Source organism: Lissotriton helveticus, chromosome 3_1 (assembly GCF_964261635.1).
Source record: "Lissotriton helveticus chromosome 3_1, aLisHel1.1, whole genome shotgun sequence".
Lineage (NCBI taxonomy): Eukaryota > Metazoa > Chordata > Amphibia > Caudata > Salamandridae > Lissotriton > Lissotriton helveticus.
In genome coordinates, this window is record NC_136061.1 from 62,236,956 (window position 1) to 62,256,162 (window position 19,207).

General features: G+C 41.2%; 1 protein-coding gene across 1 annotated transcript in view; it reads left to right on the forward strand.

The window, feature by feature from the left end:
* Window positions 1–19,207, forward strand: part of LOC144822104 (sterol 26-hydroxylase, mitochondrial-like) — a 183,544-nt gene that overhangs the window by 135,904 nt on the left and 28,433 nt on the right. The window contains exon 7 of the mRNA XM_078679229.1: window positions 4,528–4,694. Within this exon, the coding sequence (XP_078535355.1) occupies window positions 4,528–4,694 (167 nt within the window). The remainder of the gene's footprint in view (window positions 1–4,527; window positions 4,695–19,207) is intronic.

The window sequence follows — 19,207 nt, forward strand, 5'->3', positions numbered from 1 at the left end:
CTCTGGGAGCACTTTCTCCCTTTGGCCATTTCAGTAGAGCGGTACCAAAAGATTTGATTGGTTGGCCACATAGAAACTGAATGGTGCGCCCACCATTACATGACTTGATTCCGGATTTTGTCTTTTTGCCAAAAGGCCATAAGGGGGCAGGGGAGGTACACCCTCACCCCCAGGGCATTGCTAAATTATTATTATTTTTTTAATGGTGTAGAGTATTGAAGTACCAAACAGCTGGTACTGCAAATATTTAAAAATATATTTGCATTAGATATTCTCTCAGTAAGGTAGCACTTAATCATTAACCAATAGAAAGAGCTCCTGGAGGTGCGGCGATAAGGGCAGCAACGGAGGGCTGTGTCAGTGTAGCGGACCAGCAAGTGACTGGGCAGGGGGACGCACACCAGAATGAGAGCAAGAATAGGGGCAGAAATGGGGGGCAGTGGCAGCACAGCGGACAAGCGAGGGAACAGGGGCCCAAACATGGAGAACAAAGGACAGAGATAGCAAGCTGACTAGGGAGGGCTAGCGGGAGGGGCAGCAGCAACACTAGAGGCCAGAGCGGGCAGTAAGGAACGAGCAGGAGCACGCGGACAGTAAACCGAGGGCAGTAAGGAAGGAGCAGGAGCACGCGGACAGTAAACCGAGGGCAGTAAGGAAGGAGCAGGAGCACGCAGACAGTAAACCGAGCGCAGGAAGGACAGGGGCAGTTGCAGGGGCAGCAAACATATCACCTAGGGCAGGCTGTAGTGGTTTGGCCACTCACAGGGTGCATGCCGAAGGCCATTCAGAATGAGGGTGTTGGCAGAATGTGATCAAAGAAACACAGAATTTCACTGAAAGAATACACAGATTAAAGGGAAGTTGCAATTAAATATGGTAATGCAATCTTGACATGCATTTAAAAAAACTTAGAAATTCACCGAAACCTACAGTTAAAGTAAGCTGTCGAAATTAATTAAAAACTAGCATTTAAACACCACTGGTGTAGCATGTTAAATTACTTCCTGTCCCTAAACCCTATAGAACAGTCTCAAAATTACAGTATCATGTCTCCATTTTTGTCATCAATGAAGTCATTTCATTTGTCATCAGTGATGTCATCAATAATGTCATTTCAAATGTCAAGATTGATGCAATATATGAAGTCTTAAGTTTTTGATGGTTTTCTACAACTCCGTGGTCATAGATTTGTATTGGCCATGGCATATTAACTTGAAAAAAGAAACTGAAAATATATTTTTTCTTGGTTTTGCCGCTCAATGTTTTCTGAAAATGAATTTCAGAAAGTCCTTTCCTGTACCCCCCACCAGATCCAGCTTTGAAAGGTTCAGTTATGAAATCCAGAACAGAGGTTTGTTCTGGCAATACCAAAGCCCGCATGCAATTCCAACTTGACGCATGACCGACATTGGGTCGTGTTGTAATGCATATAGAATATTCAGCCCTGCTTTTCAAGGTTCTTCTTTGAATGTGGATGAATATTATCTGGAAAAGGCAAGCACTATCTTGGTCTCTGATAGGACAGGCATCCTTCTTCCATCAGATACCTTGCCAGATGTTTAAAAACATCCTCATGAATACACTTGCAATTATGGTGACCGCTTAACCCCTTCGACGCTCATGACGAGCTGGGCTCGTCATGCAGTAGCCTCCTGCTACGCTCATGACGAGCCCAGCTCGTCATGAATGTGCGAGGATCGCGAAATCCCAGCACAGCAGGGGAATTCCCATAGCATCCAAGAGGTTAAATCCAGAAACTCTTTGACCTCACCCTTGATATGACAGATTCAATTACAAATGACTTAAATGATTTCTCAGATGAGATTACACATCAAATTACCATTAACCAATATCATTAACACTATTATGAGGCAAGTGTGAATGTGGGGATATAGTTATATTTATTGGTTTGAGTTGTGCTGTTATTTCATGATCCTGTGCCTTTTTGTTTTTAATTATTGTTATTAATTTTGTGAGGTCATAAGCATTTCATTAGGTGTGTGATGGTGGGGCAACCGCCCATGTGCATGCACTGGGAGGGTTGGCCGCAGGGTCTCGCCTCTGGGCAGACCCTGCACCCCGCCAATAGCATGCAAAGTGGGGGGGTTTGAGGTCCATATAGATTCAAACAAGTTTAACTTGCGTACTTCTCCCCCCAAATATAACCATTCAATATTAATAATAATCAGCCCCGTAAATAAGGATGCAACAAATCTATTAAATGTCCCTCACTCTGAACTTCTACAAGGACTTCTACAAGGTGGTCAAGTGAGAGCCCTTTTTCACATTCACATTCAATATTGTACACAGTGTTATTGGAAGATATTTCTTAGGTCCACAATAGAGTTAACTAGGAATTCATTACGCTCAAAGTTGACTATCTGCTAGCACAAAACTTATATCACCCACTCCCAAATCAAAGCCAAATATATTATTTAAATATTTTCAAACATTTAAAATCATCTTTGTATTCTAATTGAAATATAAGAAGCTCCTATATTTTCTTGATTTATCATTTTCACATTTCGTATTCGAATAAACATGATAGAAGTTTAATTATGTAAAATACCTGTTTTCACTTTCGTCTGACACTGTAGAAATGATTCCAATGCCTACTATCAATACAAAGTACATTGCTAATATTTTGCAAGCTCCAACCCAATATTGATCAAAGTTGTTTCTAAATTTGCATAGCTTGCTCTGCCCTTTAGTCAAGTTCTATGTTAGATCAAAATCTTTTGATTCGCTTACTTTTTTCATTGAGGTTTCCTACAAACCTGTGTAGGTATTTCCATTAGTAGATTGTTTCAATAAATACCTAATATGCCTTTTCTGCTCAGAAATGAATGACAGCCTCTCACACTTCAATACCACATACCATGTTTGCCAGAGGGTAGTAGGTCTATTCAACAAAAGATTATATTTATTAATGATGTACCTGTTTTGACCTAATATCAGCATGAAAGGAGAGGATTCAAAAACTAAAAGAACATAAAGAACAGAAATAGTTTATGACTGGACCACTGCTAAATATGTGCACTGGTAAGGAAGTTCTGGCCTCTACCACGTTTCATGTATATGGCTCCTTGACTTCACATATTTCCTGCTTCATGTCTCAACCTCCAACTGTAGTCTCTTCCAACTATTATGTTACTCTTTCTATCCCAGGGGCACCTTTGAAATTATGATGTTAACAATTCCCTGTCTCCTTATGTAAGATTCTGCTAATTATTCACACTTCCTATGAAGAGGATCTTATCTCAACTGCTCCAGATATTCCCCTTGAAAAAGACTATCCTATATGCTAAACCACATCTTTCACAGATGATGTATAATCTATGATATTTAAATGGCAACGTCATACTTCTCTCCATCCTCTCTTTCAGTCTATAAAAAGTTAGGTCCCTTCATTCCCTTGATACGGGTTAGGTACTCCTCTGGCACGAATTTGGTGGCTCCACTTTTAATATATCTGTATCCTTTTATGAATGTGGCTTCCAGAACTGGCTTTAATACTTTGTGCAAGGTTTTATCATTGATTTCTAGAGTGGAAAAACACCATGCTCTTATTATAATGATTACAGATCTCTCTCTCTCTCTCTCTCTCTCTCTCTCTCTCTCTCTCTCTTTCTCTGTCCTTACTCTTACCTACCAATCTTACTGCTTTGGTCAAACATTCCAAAGTTATTAGCTAAGTAAGAATCTAAGGGCCTGGTTTACATCTCAGTGGATGGGTTACTCTGTCACAACTGTGTCAGATATCCTGTCCCCATAGGATATAATGGGATTTATATTTCGGCGGATGGGATATCTGTCACTGTTGTGACAGAGTAACGCATCCACTGTGTTCTAAATCAGGCCCCAAATCTCCTGTTTGACCATTTACCAATCTTTCTTGTGCTGCTCCTTCAGGTTTCTCCCACTAGCATTTATCAAGTTGCAATTCTGTATTTAGGAGGTTTGATTCATTTCTTACACAACACTCCATATTCACTTGAATACAGTCCCTTAAAGAGTGGGCCTGTGTGAAATTTTAAATATGCTGTTGAAATTTGTGAAATTCATGAACTTTCTTGAAATGTCCTTTATGGGATTTTGTAACTTTACAAGTGTGAACCTCATGCAAAAAATGTCTCACAAAGGAATAGTCAGGAGACTGATTCACACAGAAAATGTGATGTCAAGAGAAATGTTATGCTTCAGCCAATCTCCTCTGCCAGTCTCTCACTGAACATTTCTAATGCGATGTGTGCACTTGCATAAAGAAAAAGTGACGCGAAGAACCATCATACCACATTTCACAATGAAAGCTTAGTTTCACAAACTTTCCATAGAATTTTATGACGAAATAAAATGCAATTTTGCTTACCCTTTACCCACATCTGGGGCATATTACACTATAATGGAACTTACACTTTCTTGTGTGATTGATCAAGGTTCTTATGTATTTTAGCGTCATTGTCTTCTGTACCTCAGTGACTCTCACAGGCCTGTGATGTGCTTCCTTCTTGGTTTCACTGTTTATAGACTTCAAACACCATGACTTGGACACTCTATGAGCTGGCGAAGCATCCAGAGATCCAAAACTCCCTTTACCAGGAGGTGGCTAGCGTTCTCAAAGGGGACCAGATAGCCACTGTCGAAGACCTCAACCAAATGCCGCTGCTCAAGGCTGTCGTCAAAGAGACTCTACGGTAAAACCCTGACACAACACACCAATGAGGGCATATTAATGGTCTAAATAGTAAAATACCCATTTTTAATGAGTAAAATCCAATTTTTAGTAAACACTAACAATCAAATACAGTTTCTACATTTAGGATTATCTTGCTGCCTTTTCCATGTCCCTCGCCACACTCTGTGAGACAAGTGGAATGTCAATAGAGATCGAAGATAATATCACAGGCTGGTGGCTGAGAAGGCAAGGATATGGAGGTACTACAATTCAGGTGTGATGCTCCTAATGGCAAGGAGACCAGAAGTAGGAGGCTATGAGAGACTGATTTGAGTTTGTGTGAAGTGAGGAATTTGTGGTCGTAATTGACATAAAAAAGTCTAGCACAGAAAATATTTAATTGTCACCACCATTTCACAGAACTGATGTATTCATTAGGTGTATAAAAACTGTATCTAGGTTACTTACTACAGTTTGTTCCTGTCTATGGTTCACAATGACTTAAATTATCCTTTCAGTATTTAGTCATGGCAATGCTTAGTTTGTTAAAAAAATAAGTGCAGGTTGTTGCTGGTTTTGGGTAGTAGGTCACTGTCCACGTACCCCATAGGTGCCACCCTAATTTGTCTCTGGAGCTGAACTTTAATTCACAAAGCCTGTCTCCGCCCCATTGAACCTTTCCAGGCAACTGATGAGCAATGGGAGGCCAGCCTAGGCGGGAGGCTGTGGGGCCATGCATTAGTCAACAGTATGTCAACCACTCCCTGTGGAAGGGACTAAAAGAGTCCTAGTGTCGACTAATAGGTGCTAGTGGAGCACCAGCACAAATGAACTACTATCTAAGGGACAATTTATCCCTTTAGAACTCCCAGTGGAATGATGATAAACCACAAGGCTGAAGGTGGACTACTTTGGCAATGTCACCAAAGCCCCAAGATGACTTCATACAGCAATATTTTCTACTACACATTAAATTAAACCGCTTTTTAGAACCATTTCTATGTAATATGACATTCAAATCACAAACTTCACATCAATGAGATTGTTGTTACGAGTACAGATGCAGGTTTGCGAGTGCCACTTTTTAAAACAAGGTCTAGGACAGTTAATGGCTATAGTTCATTCTTTATTTACTTGATAAAGAGCATTTATCCAGGATATAACAAAGGGTACAATAGAAAAGGCAAAATAAGATTTAACAAAGGTCCAACTAGGTTACTCCCATTCTGCTACAGTCAGCAGATGTCCCTTCAGTCGACAGAAAGAGAAAACAGATAGAGAAGGAGTAGGGTAGCATAGCAGCGGGTGGATAGGAATTTGGAAATGATTCCAGAGATATGTAGCAAGCAGTGTGAAGACCAGGGACAACAAAAGAAATTCCTATCCAGAATGGAAAGGAGGTGTGATATATACAGACATCAGAGAAAATAGGTAAAATGGAACAAGTGATCATACATACATAAAAACTGTAAGACAAGGATTGAATCTAAGTTAACATATAACCAGTAGCCAACAGTAGCCGAGAAAAGTGAAACCAAATGAGTTTTGGATAGATTGAAGCAAAGTGTAGAGATATTTGGGAACACGAACATAAAGCAAGTAAAGGCAAATGTAGTAAATGAAAGAAAAAATTGTTTATCAAGAAACAGTTTGTTTGAAGAAAAAAGGTTGAAAAGATTGATTTTAGGAATAATTTATATATTTTATGAATATTATAAAGATGGAAGAAAATGCTTTTGACAACTGATGAAAGTCGCTCAGAAAAGGACAGTGAAGAATCAAAGACATTTTCCAGATTCTGAGCTGATGTAGAAAAGGTAATAACAGTCCAAGAAAAGTAAATAGGAGGTGAGTAGATATAGCCACAAAAGCTGGAAAAAAGAGAATGTAAGTTTTATAAAAAACGAGTTTCAGGAAAAGCATCAACTGCCACTTTTGAATGGCAAAAAGACCTTATTACATACAAAGACAAAGGAAAATTATCTGAGACTTATCAGCATAAAAGTGTGAATTAAAAACAAAATAGAGAACCACAGAGTGTAATGGAATAGTAGACAAAGAAAATAGTAGTGGACCGAGGGCAGCCCGTCTGGAATGCTGTATAGAGCCAGCTAGCAAGTGGATCCAACCCCTTTCCCAAAAACTGAAAAGCAGCGATCAGAGAGATAATAATAGAGAAGTGCACACACAGTAGAATTACAGGGCGAATCCCAAGATGATAATGAGAAATAAAACTGCTGACCTAGAGAAAAGAGAACACTTGAGACATAACAATCAGTTCCAGAAACCTTTTAAAGCAGAGAAATTGGCTTGGGAATTAGGAAGAGCATTAGAATGAAGAGCAGAAGTAAATATATAATTTAAAAGCGGTACCTCTGTGTCCCAATAAAGTTTTCATTCACTATGAGACCATTTTGGTGCTGGGTGTCCTTCCCCACATCACAACAAATTATTCAACATTGGTCACACTATATTTTTTGTAGAGTGATACACCCATAGTAAGTCACTTTCCATCAATCCAATATCACCATTTCTGGCTAATGCAATTTCAATTGCTTCTTTCACCCCACGATTAGCTCTCTCTGCTATACAATTTGCTTGGGGATTGTACAAAGCACTGGGCAAATGTTTGATCCCACAAAACTATAGTATTTCCTTATTTCCTTTTAAACTAGTTGAGTGCCATTGTCTGTAATGAAAATACAGGGTTGACCCTCTTTTTTGAAAATCTCCTCTAACACCCTTATGGTAGCCTTGGTGGTACCTTCATGAAGAAACCTAACAACCAACAGTTTGGAGTGCAGACCCACCATAACCAACACAAACTTAAACTCCTTGACAAAACCTCCTAATGGTCCAATAAAATCCATTCACACATTATGCCAAGCTATAGGCGGATTGTGTATTTCCCCCTTAACTACTTGCTTCCCTTTTCTCACGTTCAATGCAATCAACACACCATTAACCCCCACCTAGTTTGTCATTGTCTATACCTGGCCACCAAAAGTTGTCTCTAAGCCTTTTTTTCCATTAGTGTCTGACCTACATGGCCTTCATGTGCTAAATTGAGCAACTTAGTCTAAAGATGCTCCAGTTGAACAAACTTGTTCCCTCTCATTATGGGGTTCTCAACAACTACAGACAATTCACCTGCCGCCTTAATGTAAAGCCGCACAACACATGGTACAGTACTCTCTCTCTCCTACCTCCCTTTGCAAGTACTTCCAAGACACAGTTTAAGATGGAATCCTCCACCAAAGCCTGATACCATTCCTCTTAGGATTTGGCTCCGTGGCCCAATCCCATCACATTCCACATAATAGCTACCGCTCATTTTAGTGTCTCAACAGCTTCTTCATCCATCAGTTGCCAATGTAATGTTTAACATGACAAACAAACCACTTGGACATTACGCCACCCAGGAATATGTTCAATTTGAATTTGAATTTAAATTTGAATTTGAATTTAAACGTATTTGTATAGCGCGCGTATACCGGACGGTTTCATGGCGCTGTGGAGGTGGCTCAAATTCAGATCACAGACTCGGAACCAGCTCAGGCTGGGAATGCCTGTTGGAAAAGAAAAGTTTTAAGTCTCCCTCGAAACTCAATATAGGAGGCTGAGGAACGGATGGGTAAGGGTAAGGAATTCCAAAAGGAAGGGGCGAGGACAGCAAACTTGCATCCTCCCGACCTCTTCCTCCTAAAGCGGGGAACCACCAGGAGGGAGAGGGCGGATGAGCGCAGATGTCTGCTGGGAACATAAGGGTGAACAATGGACGTAATAAAAGCCGGAGCTGTTCCGGCCAGGGCTTGAAAAGTGAGGCAGCCAAGTTTGAACAAAGCTCTCTCTTTAATTGGGAGCCAGTGAAGGGAACCCAAGGCGGGGGTGATGTGCTGGGATCTGGATAAACCAAGGACCAACCGGGCCGCTTGGTTTTGTACAAGCTGAAGTCGACGTAAAGCATAGTTGGGGATACCGTTATAGAGTGCATTACCGTAGTCTAAACGTGAAAGGACCATTGCCATAAGAACAAGTTTGAGGGCTGACAAGGAAAAAAAACGTGAAATTTTTCGGATGGTGCGTAGAATAAAGAAACAAGCCGAAACCACCGTGCTCACATGTGAATGGAGAGTAAGGTGTTGATTCAAAGTGATCCCCAAAGTTTTAACAGAAAAGGAAGGTAGAGGGGGAGGGCCAAGTGAAGGGGGCCAGAAAGCAGAGGACCAAGGGTTGAGATGCCCGCCAGTCAGGACAAGCTCGGTCTTGTCAGGGTTGAGTTTTAGATGATTAGAATTCATCCAATCCCTGATGAATACCATCACTGACTGGAAGCTAGAGATAGAGGAGGAGGAGTGAGATAGATTAAAGATGAGCTGGAGGTCATCGGCGTAATTAAACACCGTGACCTCCATCTGCTGTAACGCAAAAATAAGAGGGAAAATGTAGAGATTAAAGAGGAGAGGAGAAAGAGAAGAGCCCTGGGGAACACCACATTGTACCTTGTGAGCTGTGGAGGAGAAATCCGCTAGATGAACAGCCTGGGTGCGGTCGTTGAGGAACGATCTAACCCAGGACAGGGCTGAACCCCTGACGCCCGCCGCCTCGACACGGGAAAGAAGGATGGTATGATCAACCGTGTCGAAGGCGGCAGAAAGGTCGAGAAGGATCAGCGCCTGAGGAAGATTAGAGTCCAGCCCCTCTCTAAGTGTGTCCATCACGGATACCACCACCTTCTCGGTGGAGTGCAGGGGACGGAAGCCCGCTTGAGAAGGGGCAAGAAACTTACTAGTTTCGATAAAAACACTCAGTGTTTTGGTGATGTACCGCTCCAGAACCTTAGCCAGGTAAGGAAGGAGGGAGATGGGCCGGTAATTGGACAGTACTGTAGGGTCAACCCCAGGCTTTTTTAAGATGGGGATAACTGTGCCAAATTTATGCAACGTGGGAACAGTTCCCCTACTTAGGGAGTCATTAAGGAAGGTCAAGGGAGGGAGAGGACAAGCTTGAAAAATTTTACACAAGATGTGGGCAGGACAGATATCCACCGGGGATCCAGATTTCACAGTAGGGAGAATAGAAAGAAAGGTGTCTTCGGATAACCATGCAATAACCATATTCCTAAAGACGTACTTCCAAACGAGCTAGCCTTGTCAAACCTTTTCCTGCCGCACCTGGAAGCAGTATTTTCATTAGACGTTTATGATCCGTAGGAAGTAAAATCTGAAGATCCCAGATATAGGTTCTAAAATACTCTGCACCCCACACTGCCACCAGTGCCTCTCTCTCAATATCTGAATAATTCCTCTCAGTATTGGTCAATGAAAAAGAGGCAAAAGTTACTGTCTTCTCCACATCCTCTTGCATTTGGGATAGTACAGCAGCGATGTCTATAGCACAGGTATTCACAATAAGTGTTGGTTTACAATTGGGTTATATTTCAACAAGACAAGGGAACCCTTAAGGTATAGCATAGGGACCTTGGGCATTAACTATTATAAAGAACAGTGGTCCCTATAATGAAAATACTATGAGTGATAATCATACACTTAATAAGTTGTATGTCTTCTGTCCGTCCGGACAGGAATTTATTTTTTAATCAGAAGAGTAATTTTTCGGTTTGTTAAAAATGTCAAGCGGGCACAGCCGTGACCTTCAACATATACAAGACAACAACAAAAAAATGGAAAAAAGCACGAAATTTGTCTGTGCACTTAAGTTTTCAGTGAGACAGACGTTGAGTGTTAAACCACACCATTGCAATTATCAATATTACATACACAGTTTGCATATGGGGTTATGTGTCGACGTTTCGATGCCTTTCTTAGAATATGGGCATCATCATCAGGACATTGGATGACATTATTGTTGTCCGAACCATTGTAAATACAATTGTCGGCCTTTCCATCACATTTATATTATTTACATATTTACATTTGGGAGGAAAAGGAGGGAAAAAAACAACAAAAAAAGTTGACATAAATACCAGGTATATAACATGGATCCTCTATAGCTGTACTTTAAGTGAAGTCAAGTGAAGTTTTTGGCGCGGTGACTTCTCTGTGGAATGTCATGCACAGTAGATATTTCTTAGTGAAATGTCTGTGCCTATATTGGAAGTGTGATCAGTGTTTTATTTCATGTGAAAACAAGTGAAACGGTCATAAGGGGTTTCAAAGTGAATTAGGTGCATTAAAGGCGCCGATCGAGGAAATACTGACTTGGCATGTATCGTGCTAGTTGCATGCTTCCAGTGGGATTCAGTGCATCATAGGTGCCGATTGCGAAAGTAATGACTGTGGCCGGGGCTGAGCATATATCGTGCTAGTTGCATGCTTCTAGTGGGATTCAATGCATAGAAGCATGCAACTAGCACGATATATGCTCAGCCCCGGCCACAGTCATTACTTTCGCAATCGGCACCTATGATGCACTGAATCCCACTGGAAGCATGCAACTAGCACGATACATGCCAAGTCAGTATTTCCTCGATCGGCGCCTTTAATGCACCTAATTCACTTTGAAACCCCTTATGACCGTTTCACTTGTTTTCACATGAAATAAAACACTGATCACACTTCCAATATAGGCACAGACATTTCACTAAGAAATATCTACTGTGCATGTCATTCCACAGAGAAGTCACCGCGCCAAAAACTTCACTTGACTTCACTTAAAGTACAGCTATAGAGGATCCATGTTATATACCTGGTATTTATGTCAACTTTTTTTGTTGTTTTTTTCCCTCCTTTTCCTCCCAAATGTAAATATGTAAATAATATAAATGTGATGGAAAGGCCGACAATTGTATTTACAATGGTTCGGACAACAATAATGTCATCCAATGTCCTGATGATGATGCCCATATTCTAAGAAAGGCATCGAAACGTCGACACATAACCCCATATGCAAACTGTGTATGTAATATTGATAATTGCAATGGTGTGGTTTAACACTCAACGTCTGTCTCACTGAAACTTAAGTGCACAGACAAATTTCGTGCTTTTTTCCATTTTTTTGTTGTTGTCTTGTATATGTTGAAGGTCACGGCTGTGCCCGCTTGACATTTTTAACAAACCGAAAAATTACTCTTCTGATTAAAAAATAAATTCCTGTCCGGACGGACAGAAGACATACAACTTATTAAGTGTATGATTATCACTCATAGTATTTTCATTATAGGGACCACTGTTCTTTATAATAGTTAATGCCCAAGGTCCCTATGCTATACCTTAAGGGTTCCCTTGTCTTGTTGAAATATAATTAGCGCAATCGCTGGATTGCAAGGGATTTTGCTAATCCCCGGCCCCTTTTTCAAGTGGGCTCACCTTGTCCTTTATTATTTTTTTCCCAAATCCCCCCCTTCTCATTTTTGTTCTGTTCTTTACCAGGGATGTCTGATCCTCATCCTCCTATGTACAGTTTGGAGTACATTAACAAAATACTAGGAGGTCCTTCTCTTCTCTCAGATCCAACTGAAACCCCTTCTGTTTCCAGTACTTCACTAACAGATGATCTAGAAAAATTAAAGAAAAAAGAAGTTCGCTTTCTTTTAATGATTAGACTGCTGACTGACTATTTAAAATCTAACACCATTCCACTAGGCCTGCAAGTACGTAATATACCGGGGGTATTCACCACTAACCCAAAATACCTCAAAGGGTTCAGTTACATCAGTACAACATGTTCCCGGCACTGGATGGTGCTCGGGATTGAAATTGCAACAGAAGAGTTGCAAAAACTAAGCACTGAAATAACCGAACTAGAAAAACAGATTTCAGAAAACAATACTAGTGCAGAAACTAGTAAACTCCTTGAAAAAATAAATAAAACAATAGAGGAGTTTCATAAGTTTGAATTAAACAAAAAACAAGTTAAGGTAAAAAAGGACATTAAGAACTATAACGAAGAACTTACATACCCCTACCTCAACAAGGACTACTATACCAATCGCCCTTACAACGGTCCACAACAACAGAGACCTTGGGGCAGGTTTAACAGGCGTCAGCAATACGTAGGCTTTACTGATAGCTCTGCCGACTCATCCGGCACTTCAGACCAAAACGATAGCCCAGGGCCCTCCAATAGGGATTTTTTAGAGGGAGGCCGGGGTCAATCCAGGGGAAGAGGAAAAACATGGTCCAAACCTCCCAACCCCCCCCGGGAACGATCCACACGCCGCCAGCACTACCGGTGGTAGATGTACCAGATGGCAACCCCAATACTTTGCCTGTGAATATTCTAGAAACAGGTCTCCTCCCAATCTTTAACCTCACAGATCACATTCTGTCTAGCAATGAGGTATCACTCCTTAGTAGGGGGTTATCTTTTGTCCCGACAGCACGGCCCAACTACCAGGAAGCTCAAACAGAACTCCTAAGATTCTTCAGGAAGGTTCGTCTCCATAGCTTCTTTACTCTCAATCCATCTATTCCCAAACACTTCAATACCCCCTTCAAACCACCCTCTAAATTTTCCCCCACAGCAGGTATGATTCCACCTGAGATCCCTACATTTGAGAAACTGGTCCTAAAGGATCTGTCAGACCTTGAAAAGAAAAGGGCCTTTATTCCATATAATATCACTATGGAAGAGAAAAATGCTATTTCCTCTCTTAAAAACAATCAATCCCTTGTAATTAAACCAGCAGATAAAGGGGGAGGAATAGTGATTCAGGACATTGAATCCTATAAAAACGAAGTGCTACGCCAACTTAATAATCACGAGCACTACTGCAAACTCCCACGAAACCCTACTAATGAAATCCAAGGAATGATCACCACTGTTACCAACAGGGCACTTGATTTAGGCTTCCTATCTAAAAAAGAGTACGATTTTCTCAACACCAAATCACCGCGGACTCCTGTGATTTATTGCTTACCAAAGATTCACAAAAATCCCCAATCCCCCCCAGGTCGCCCCATAGTCTCAGGCTGCGGTTCGATTCTCGAACCATTAGGGCACTACATAGATTTTTTCATCAAGCCCTTTGTCCCAGAAACTATTTGTTACATTAGGGACAGTATGGCTATGATTAATTTCATAGAAGACTATCCCTTTGATCCCACATCCAGTACCATGTGTACACTGGATGTGGAATCTTTGTATACAAATATCCCACAATTTGAGTCTCTGCGTGTAATAGAGAAGGTCCTTGAATCAAGAGAACGCCCCCATAATGTGCCCTCTTTATTTATTCTGGAATTACTAGAAATCTGTTTGACAAAAAATTTCTTTCTTTTCGAGGGACAATTCTACGGCCAAGTAAAAGGGACATCCATGGGAGCAATTTTTGCTCCCAACCTAGCCATTCTGTATATGGACAACTTGGAGACCCACAACATCCTCCACACATCGAATCCTTTCCACAATGGCATTGCCTTGTGGAAAAGATATATCGATGATATTTTTTTGGTATGGAATGACTCCCCTGAAAACCTTACAGTCTTCCAGCATTGGCTGAATAACAACAGTGGCGGACTCTGTTATACCCTGTCCACTAGTAAGGACTCTATTCCCTTCCTCGACCTACAGATAAGACACACAGAAGGCCGGCTTACCACCACACTACATCGCAAGCCCACTGAGCGTAACACTTTGCTCGAATATACTAGCCACCATCCTAGGGCCTTACGTGACTCTTTACCTTTCTCCCAATTCCTCCGCATCAGACGTAATTGCTACTTTAGGGATGATTATTTTGCTGAGGTGAAAATACTTAGCAAAAAACTGAGAAACAGAGGTTACCCACGAAAACTAGTGCGGAACTCCTTAAAAAGAGCTTGGTACTGCCCAAGAGAGAACCTCTTAGAACCCAAAGAAAAAAATGTACAAGACAAACTTATTTGTGTCACCACATTTTCACCGGCATCCAACGCCATCAGAAAAAGTGTACTCAAACACTGGCCAGTCCTCAACACAGGTCTCTTGACACTAGAGAAACCCATGTTCGCATTCAAACGATCTAAGAATGTTAAAGATCACCTTGTCAGAGCAGCTCTCCCCTCACAAGCACAAAAAACTACCTTAAATGATGCCTGGGACCTACCACCACTTATAGGTCATGCTAAATGTGGAGGCTGTATCTGCTGCGACACGACCATAGAGGGTAAAACGTTCGAATTTGGCAATGTAAAATTTGACAGGAGATATTTCTCTAATTGTAACTCTACGAACTTGGTGTATGCTATCCTGTGTCCCTGTAAACTTATCTACATAGGGCAAACAAGTCAGAAAATAAAGCTACGGATTGGACAACATAAGAGCAGGATAAAATGTAAAACAGCAAATGCCCCATTGGTGGAACATTTTTCTGCAAAAGGACATACGGAAAAAGACTTTCTTTGGACAGTGATCACAACTATCAAACCACCCCCAAGAGGAGCAGATATGTCCCAGTTGCTGAACAAGGAAGAGTTACGTTGGATTTTGCGCACTGACAGCATTCGAAATGGGCTAAACCGACTAGAAGATTGGACGTCCTTATTGTAACCTTTCAAACATGCCATCTGATTTGATAGCTCCTGTTATACAATTTTGTTGATGTATTGCTTAAATGTGCTTAAATGCATGGCACTAGAGCACTATTCACCACTCCAAAATGGCTGCCGTAAACACTGCCATCTCCCCTCACCCGTGTAAGTCCTACCACACTGTTCACTATCCCCGTGCACACTGCGCTCCATTAATCAACCCCGAGCACGCACTGACCCAGCACCAGATCGCCAGACTCGTGGCAAGTGTCTTCGACTCCCGAAGTAAGTACCGGTCCCTATGGAACCCGAACCTGTAGCCTCATGTAGTCATGTAATCTCTAATATCTTGGGCACTCATCTTCCCTTTTAGATAACCAATGTGTTTTTCGAGGCATCTATGTATGCGCAAATGCTTTAAATACCTCGTGCCGGATTTCTAACCGAACGCCGCGGTTGCAGGTAAATCACTGTTTCATCACGGTTCACTCTGAGCACCCGCCGTGTGAAATGCCCAAACCTAATGCCCAGCTGTTTTATTCACAGAATTGTCTGGGAACACGACCGCTTATTAATTTTTCAAGATCTCGAGGTTTTCCCGCCGTGTAAACTATGTAGGTTAAAAAAGCATTGAATCCCACTAGAAGCATGCAACTAGCACGATATATGCTCAGCCCCGGCCACAGTCATTACTTTCGCAATCGGCACCTATGATGCACTGAATCCCACTGGAAGCATGCAACTAGCACGATACATGCCAAGTCAGTATTTCCTCGATCGGCGCCTTTAATGCACCTAATTCACTTTGAAACCCCTTATGACCGTTTCACTTGTTTTCACATGAAATAAAACACTGATCACACTTCCAATATAGGCACAGACATTTCACTAAGAAATATCTACTGTGCATGTCATTCCACAGAGAAGTCACCGCGCCAAAAACTTCACTTGACTTCACTTAAAGTACAGCTATAGAGGATCCATGTTATATACCTGGTATTTATGTCAACTTTTTTTGTTGTTTTTTTCCCTCCTTTTCCTCCCAAATGTAAATATGTAAATAATATAAATGTGATGGAAAGGCCGACAATTGTATTTACAATGGTTCGGACAACAATAATGTCATCCAATGTCCTGATGATGATGCCCATATTCTAAGAAAGGCATCGAAACGTCGACACATAACCCCATATGCAAACTGTGTATGTAATATTGATAATTGCAATGGTGTGGTTTAACACTCAACGTCTGTCTCACTGAAACTTAAGTGCACAGAAAAATTTCGTGCTTTTTTCCATTTTTTTGTTGTTGTCTTGTATATGTTGAAGGTCACGGCTGTGCCCGCTTGACATTTTTAACAAACCGAAAAATTACTCTTCTGATTAAAAAATAAATTCCTGTCCGGACGGACAGAAGACATACAACTTATTAAGTGTATGATTATCACTCATAGTATTTTCATTATAGGGACCACTGTTCTTTATAATGGTTTACAATTGGGGTCAAAGTGTGCTAACACATTAGCCCTAAAAACCCTTTCTTTTATATTTTCAAAACACTTTTGCTGGTCTCCCTCTCCCCAAACAAACTTGCACCCTTTTCTCAACATTCTCAGTCTTATCAGCAAAATTCCTTGCAAACTTCAAATATTAGAGCCTCAGTTGGTCATGTCCCTTGTAATCTGCTCTCGCTGCAGAGTTGCGCTACCTCCTATAGCACAAGGTGCGGTGCACTCTGAATTTTCTGTCTGTTTGAGTGTGTGTAATGCTCTAATAGTTGTGGGGAAATCAAAAAATACATTGAAGGTATCCAAAATGAAAGCAGCACACAACATGGGGCATGCTGAGGTGGGGGGTGCTTGAGGATGTGATTAAAAATAAGTCTAAAACAGCCCATCTTAGTTTGCACATGGCTGAAGTTACAGCCAGCTGTTTCAACTAGTCTTAACACTTCAAAACGTGCTGAGTAATGCGCAACAACCCCTACAGGAAAACTTCCCTTCATCCACAGTTTGGAGATAGCTGAAAATTTGAAAGTGACTTTCCTCTTCTGCATAGTCAGTGATGCTTGCTCCACAGTTGCGAATTCTAGTACTGAAGCTGGTCAACTCCTGTAGGAGTGCTGGAGCTAGTTGCCAAATTTTGTAAGTAGAGTATTCAATATAGGAGTAAGAGTAGTAACATGCTACACAAATGGAAGTTATATAAGCACCTTTATTATGCGACTAAGCGCTCTGCGTCTTCCAAGTGACTGATTTCTCCAACTGTCATTTCTGACATTCTAACTTCAAAATTCCACTTTCTACTGTTGTCATCACTTCCATTACACCACCTCTACACATCCCTCCTTTTAAACACAAATAAAACCCCTTCTATACATCACATTGAAAAAATTCAATCATTGTAGTGATACATTTTAAATAGTGAAATTCACCATATAACCTATAGGTAAAAGAAAACAGGTACCTAGTCTAGCTTAATTGATTAATCACAAAAGTAATCACCTAACTTAATGGGAGGCTTAATCAATCTCTGGTCTTCTAGTCCAGGGCTCTCCAAAGTCAGTCCTGGAGGGCCAGATCCATGCCATATTTTCAAAATCTCATCTCTAAAGGAGTTCTACTCTTTGAATGAGGCCCTAAAGCTGACTGTTCAATGGCTCACCGGCACCTAGCTCAAACTTAATGCATAAAAAACGGAGTTCCTTCTAATCTCCCCCGTAAAAGTAACACTGACATCTGGGAATGGACCAAGTCGATCACAGCACTAAACTGCACACCGACCATAATGGAATCTGCCAACTCTCTCCGAATAATCCCTGACAGCAACCTGACTTTGCGAGACCACATCAACTCGATGGCTAAAACTGCCAGGTTTCACCTGAGCTACCTGAGTAAACTGAACCTTTTCTTTGATGGCTCGGACCTAAAAATGGCAGACGAGGCATTAGTTATCTCCAGAATCGAATACAGATGCTCAACCCTTTCAGGCCTGCCCAAGATCTCTACTACCCCCTAAAAGCTTGCCTCAATGCCACCGCAAGACATTTAATAGGCTCAAACAAATTCAGCCACATCTAACCGCATCTGAAGGCGCTGATCTGGCTTCCTCTTGAAGCCAGAATCCAACTGAAGCTGGCATGTATCACCCACCAAGCACTACACACAAAACTCCCTGCATATCTCGCCCAGAATATTATGGTTTCTGGAGGAGCCAGAACCTCCAGTTCTGCCACAGACTTTGTGCTCCAGCCACCCCACTTCCAAAAGGAAAAAAATGACGATTGTGCTTTCTCTGGGGCTGCACCAAGAATCTAGAACTCCCTGCCCTCTTTCATCAGAAAAATTCCCTCTCTGTCAATATTTAAAAAGGAAGTCAAAACCTTCCTAATGGGCACGTTTCTTCCATAAATCATGCATTGCACACACCGCTCAGTGGTTTTGCTTATTTTTGTTGCCGCTAGAGTTTGGACTGACTGGCTGAGCCATCTTTTACTGACCTTGTATTCCCACAAATATATTGGCTGCATTTCCCTGCATTATTATCTGAAGATTGTATACACTCTGTTATTCTCCAAATGTTTCACTTCCTTCTACTCCTACTTATGTTTTTTTGTTTCTTTGACTATTTCATACTTGTATACAACATTTTGTCCCTGTAAAGCACTCCGATACCCTAATGGGTCACGTTCGTGCTCTATAAAACACAAAATAAAATAAATAAATAAATAACTACATTTATCCAAATGGAGATGTGCAAAAAATCTGGCATGGATTAGGCTCTCCAGGACCGACTTTGAGGAACCCTCTAGTCAATTCATCAGTGGAAGGTATAGGAATGGAATTGAAATCAATTCCACTATCTTCATGTCCCAGATTTTCTTCACGACCCCTTGACTGATCTTCCAATTACCTACCTGCTATTTCATTGTTCTTAACACTCTCTAGGTGCTCTGTAGTTACGATATCTTCTTCCAGATTGTTAGCCCTACCATTTTGTTTCTCTGGGATTTTTACTCTGCAGCGTTCAGAACAGCTACTCTCTTTAAATTCCACACCCTA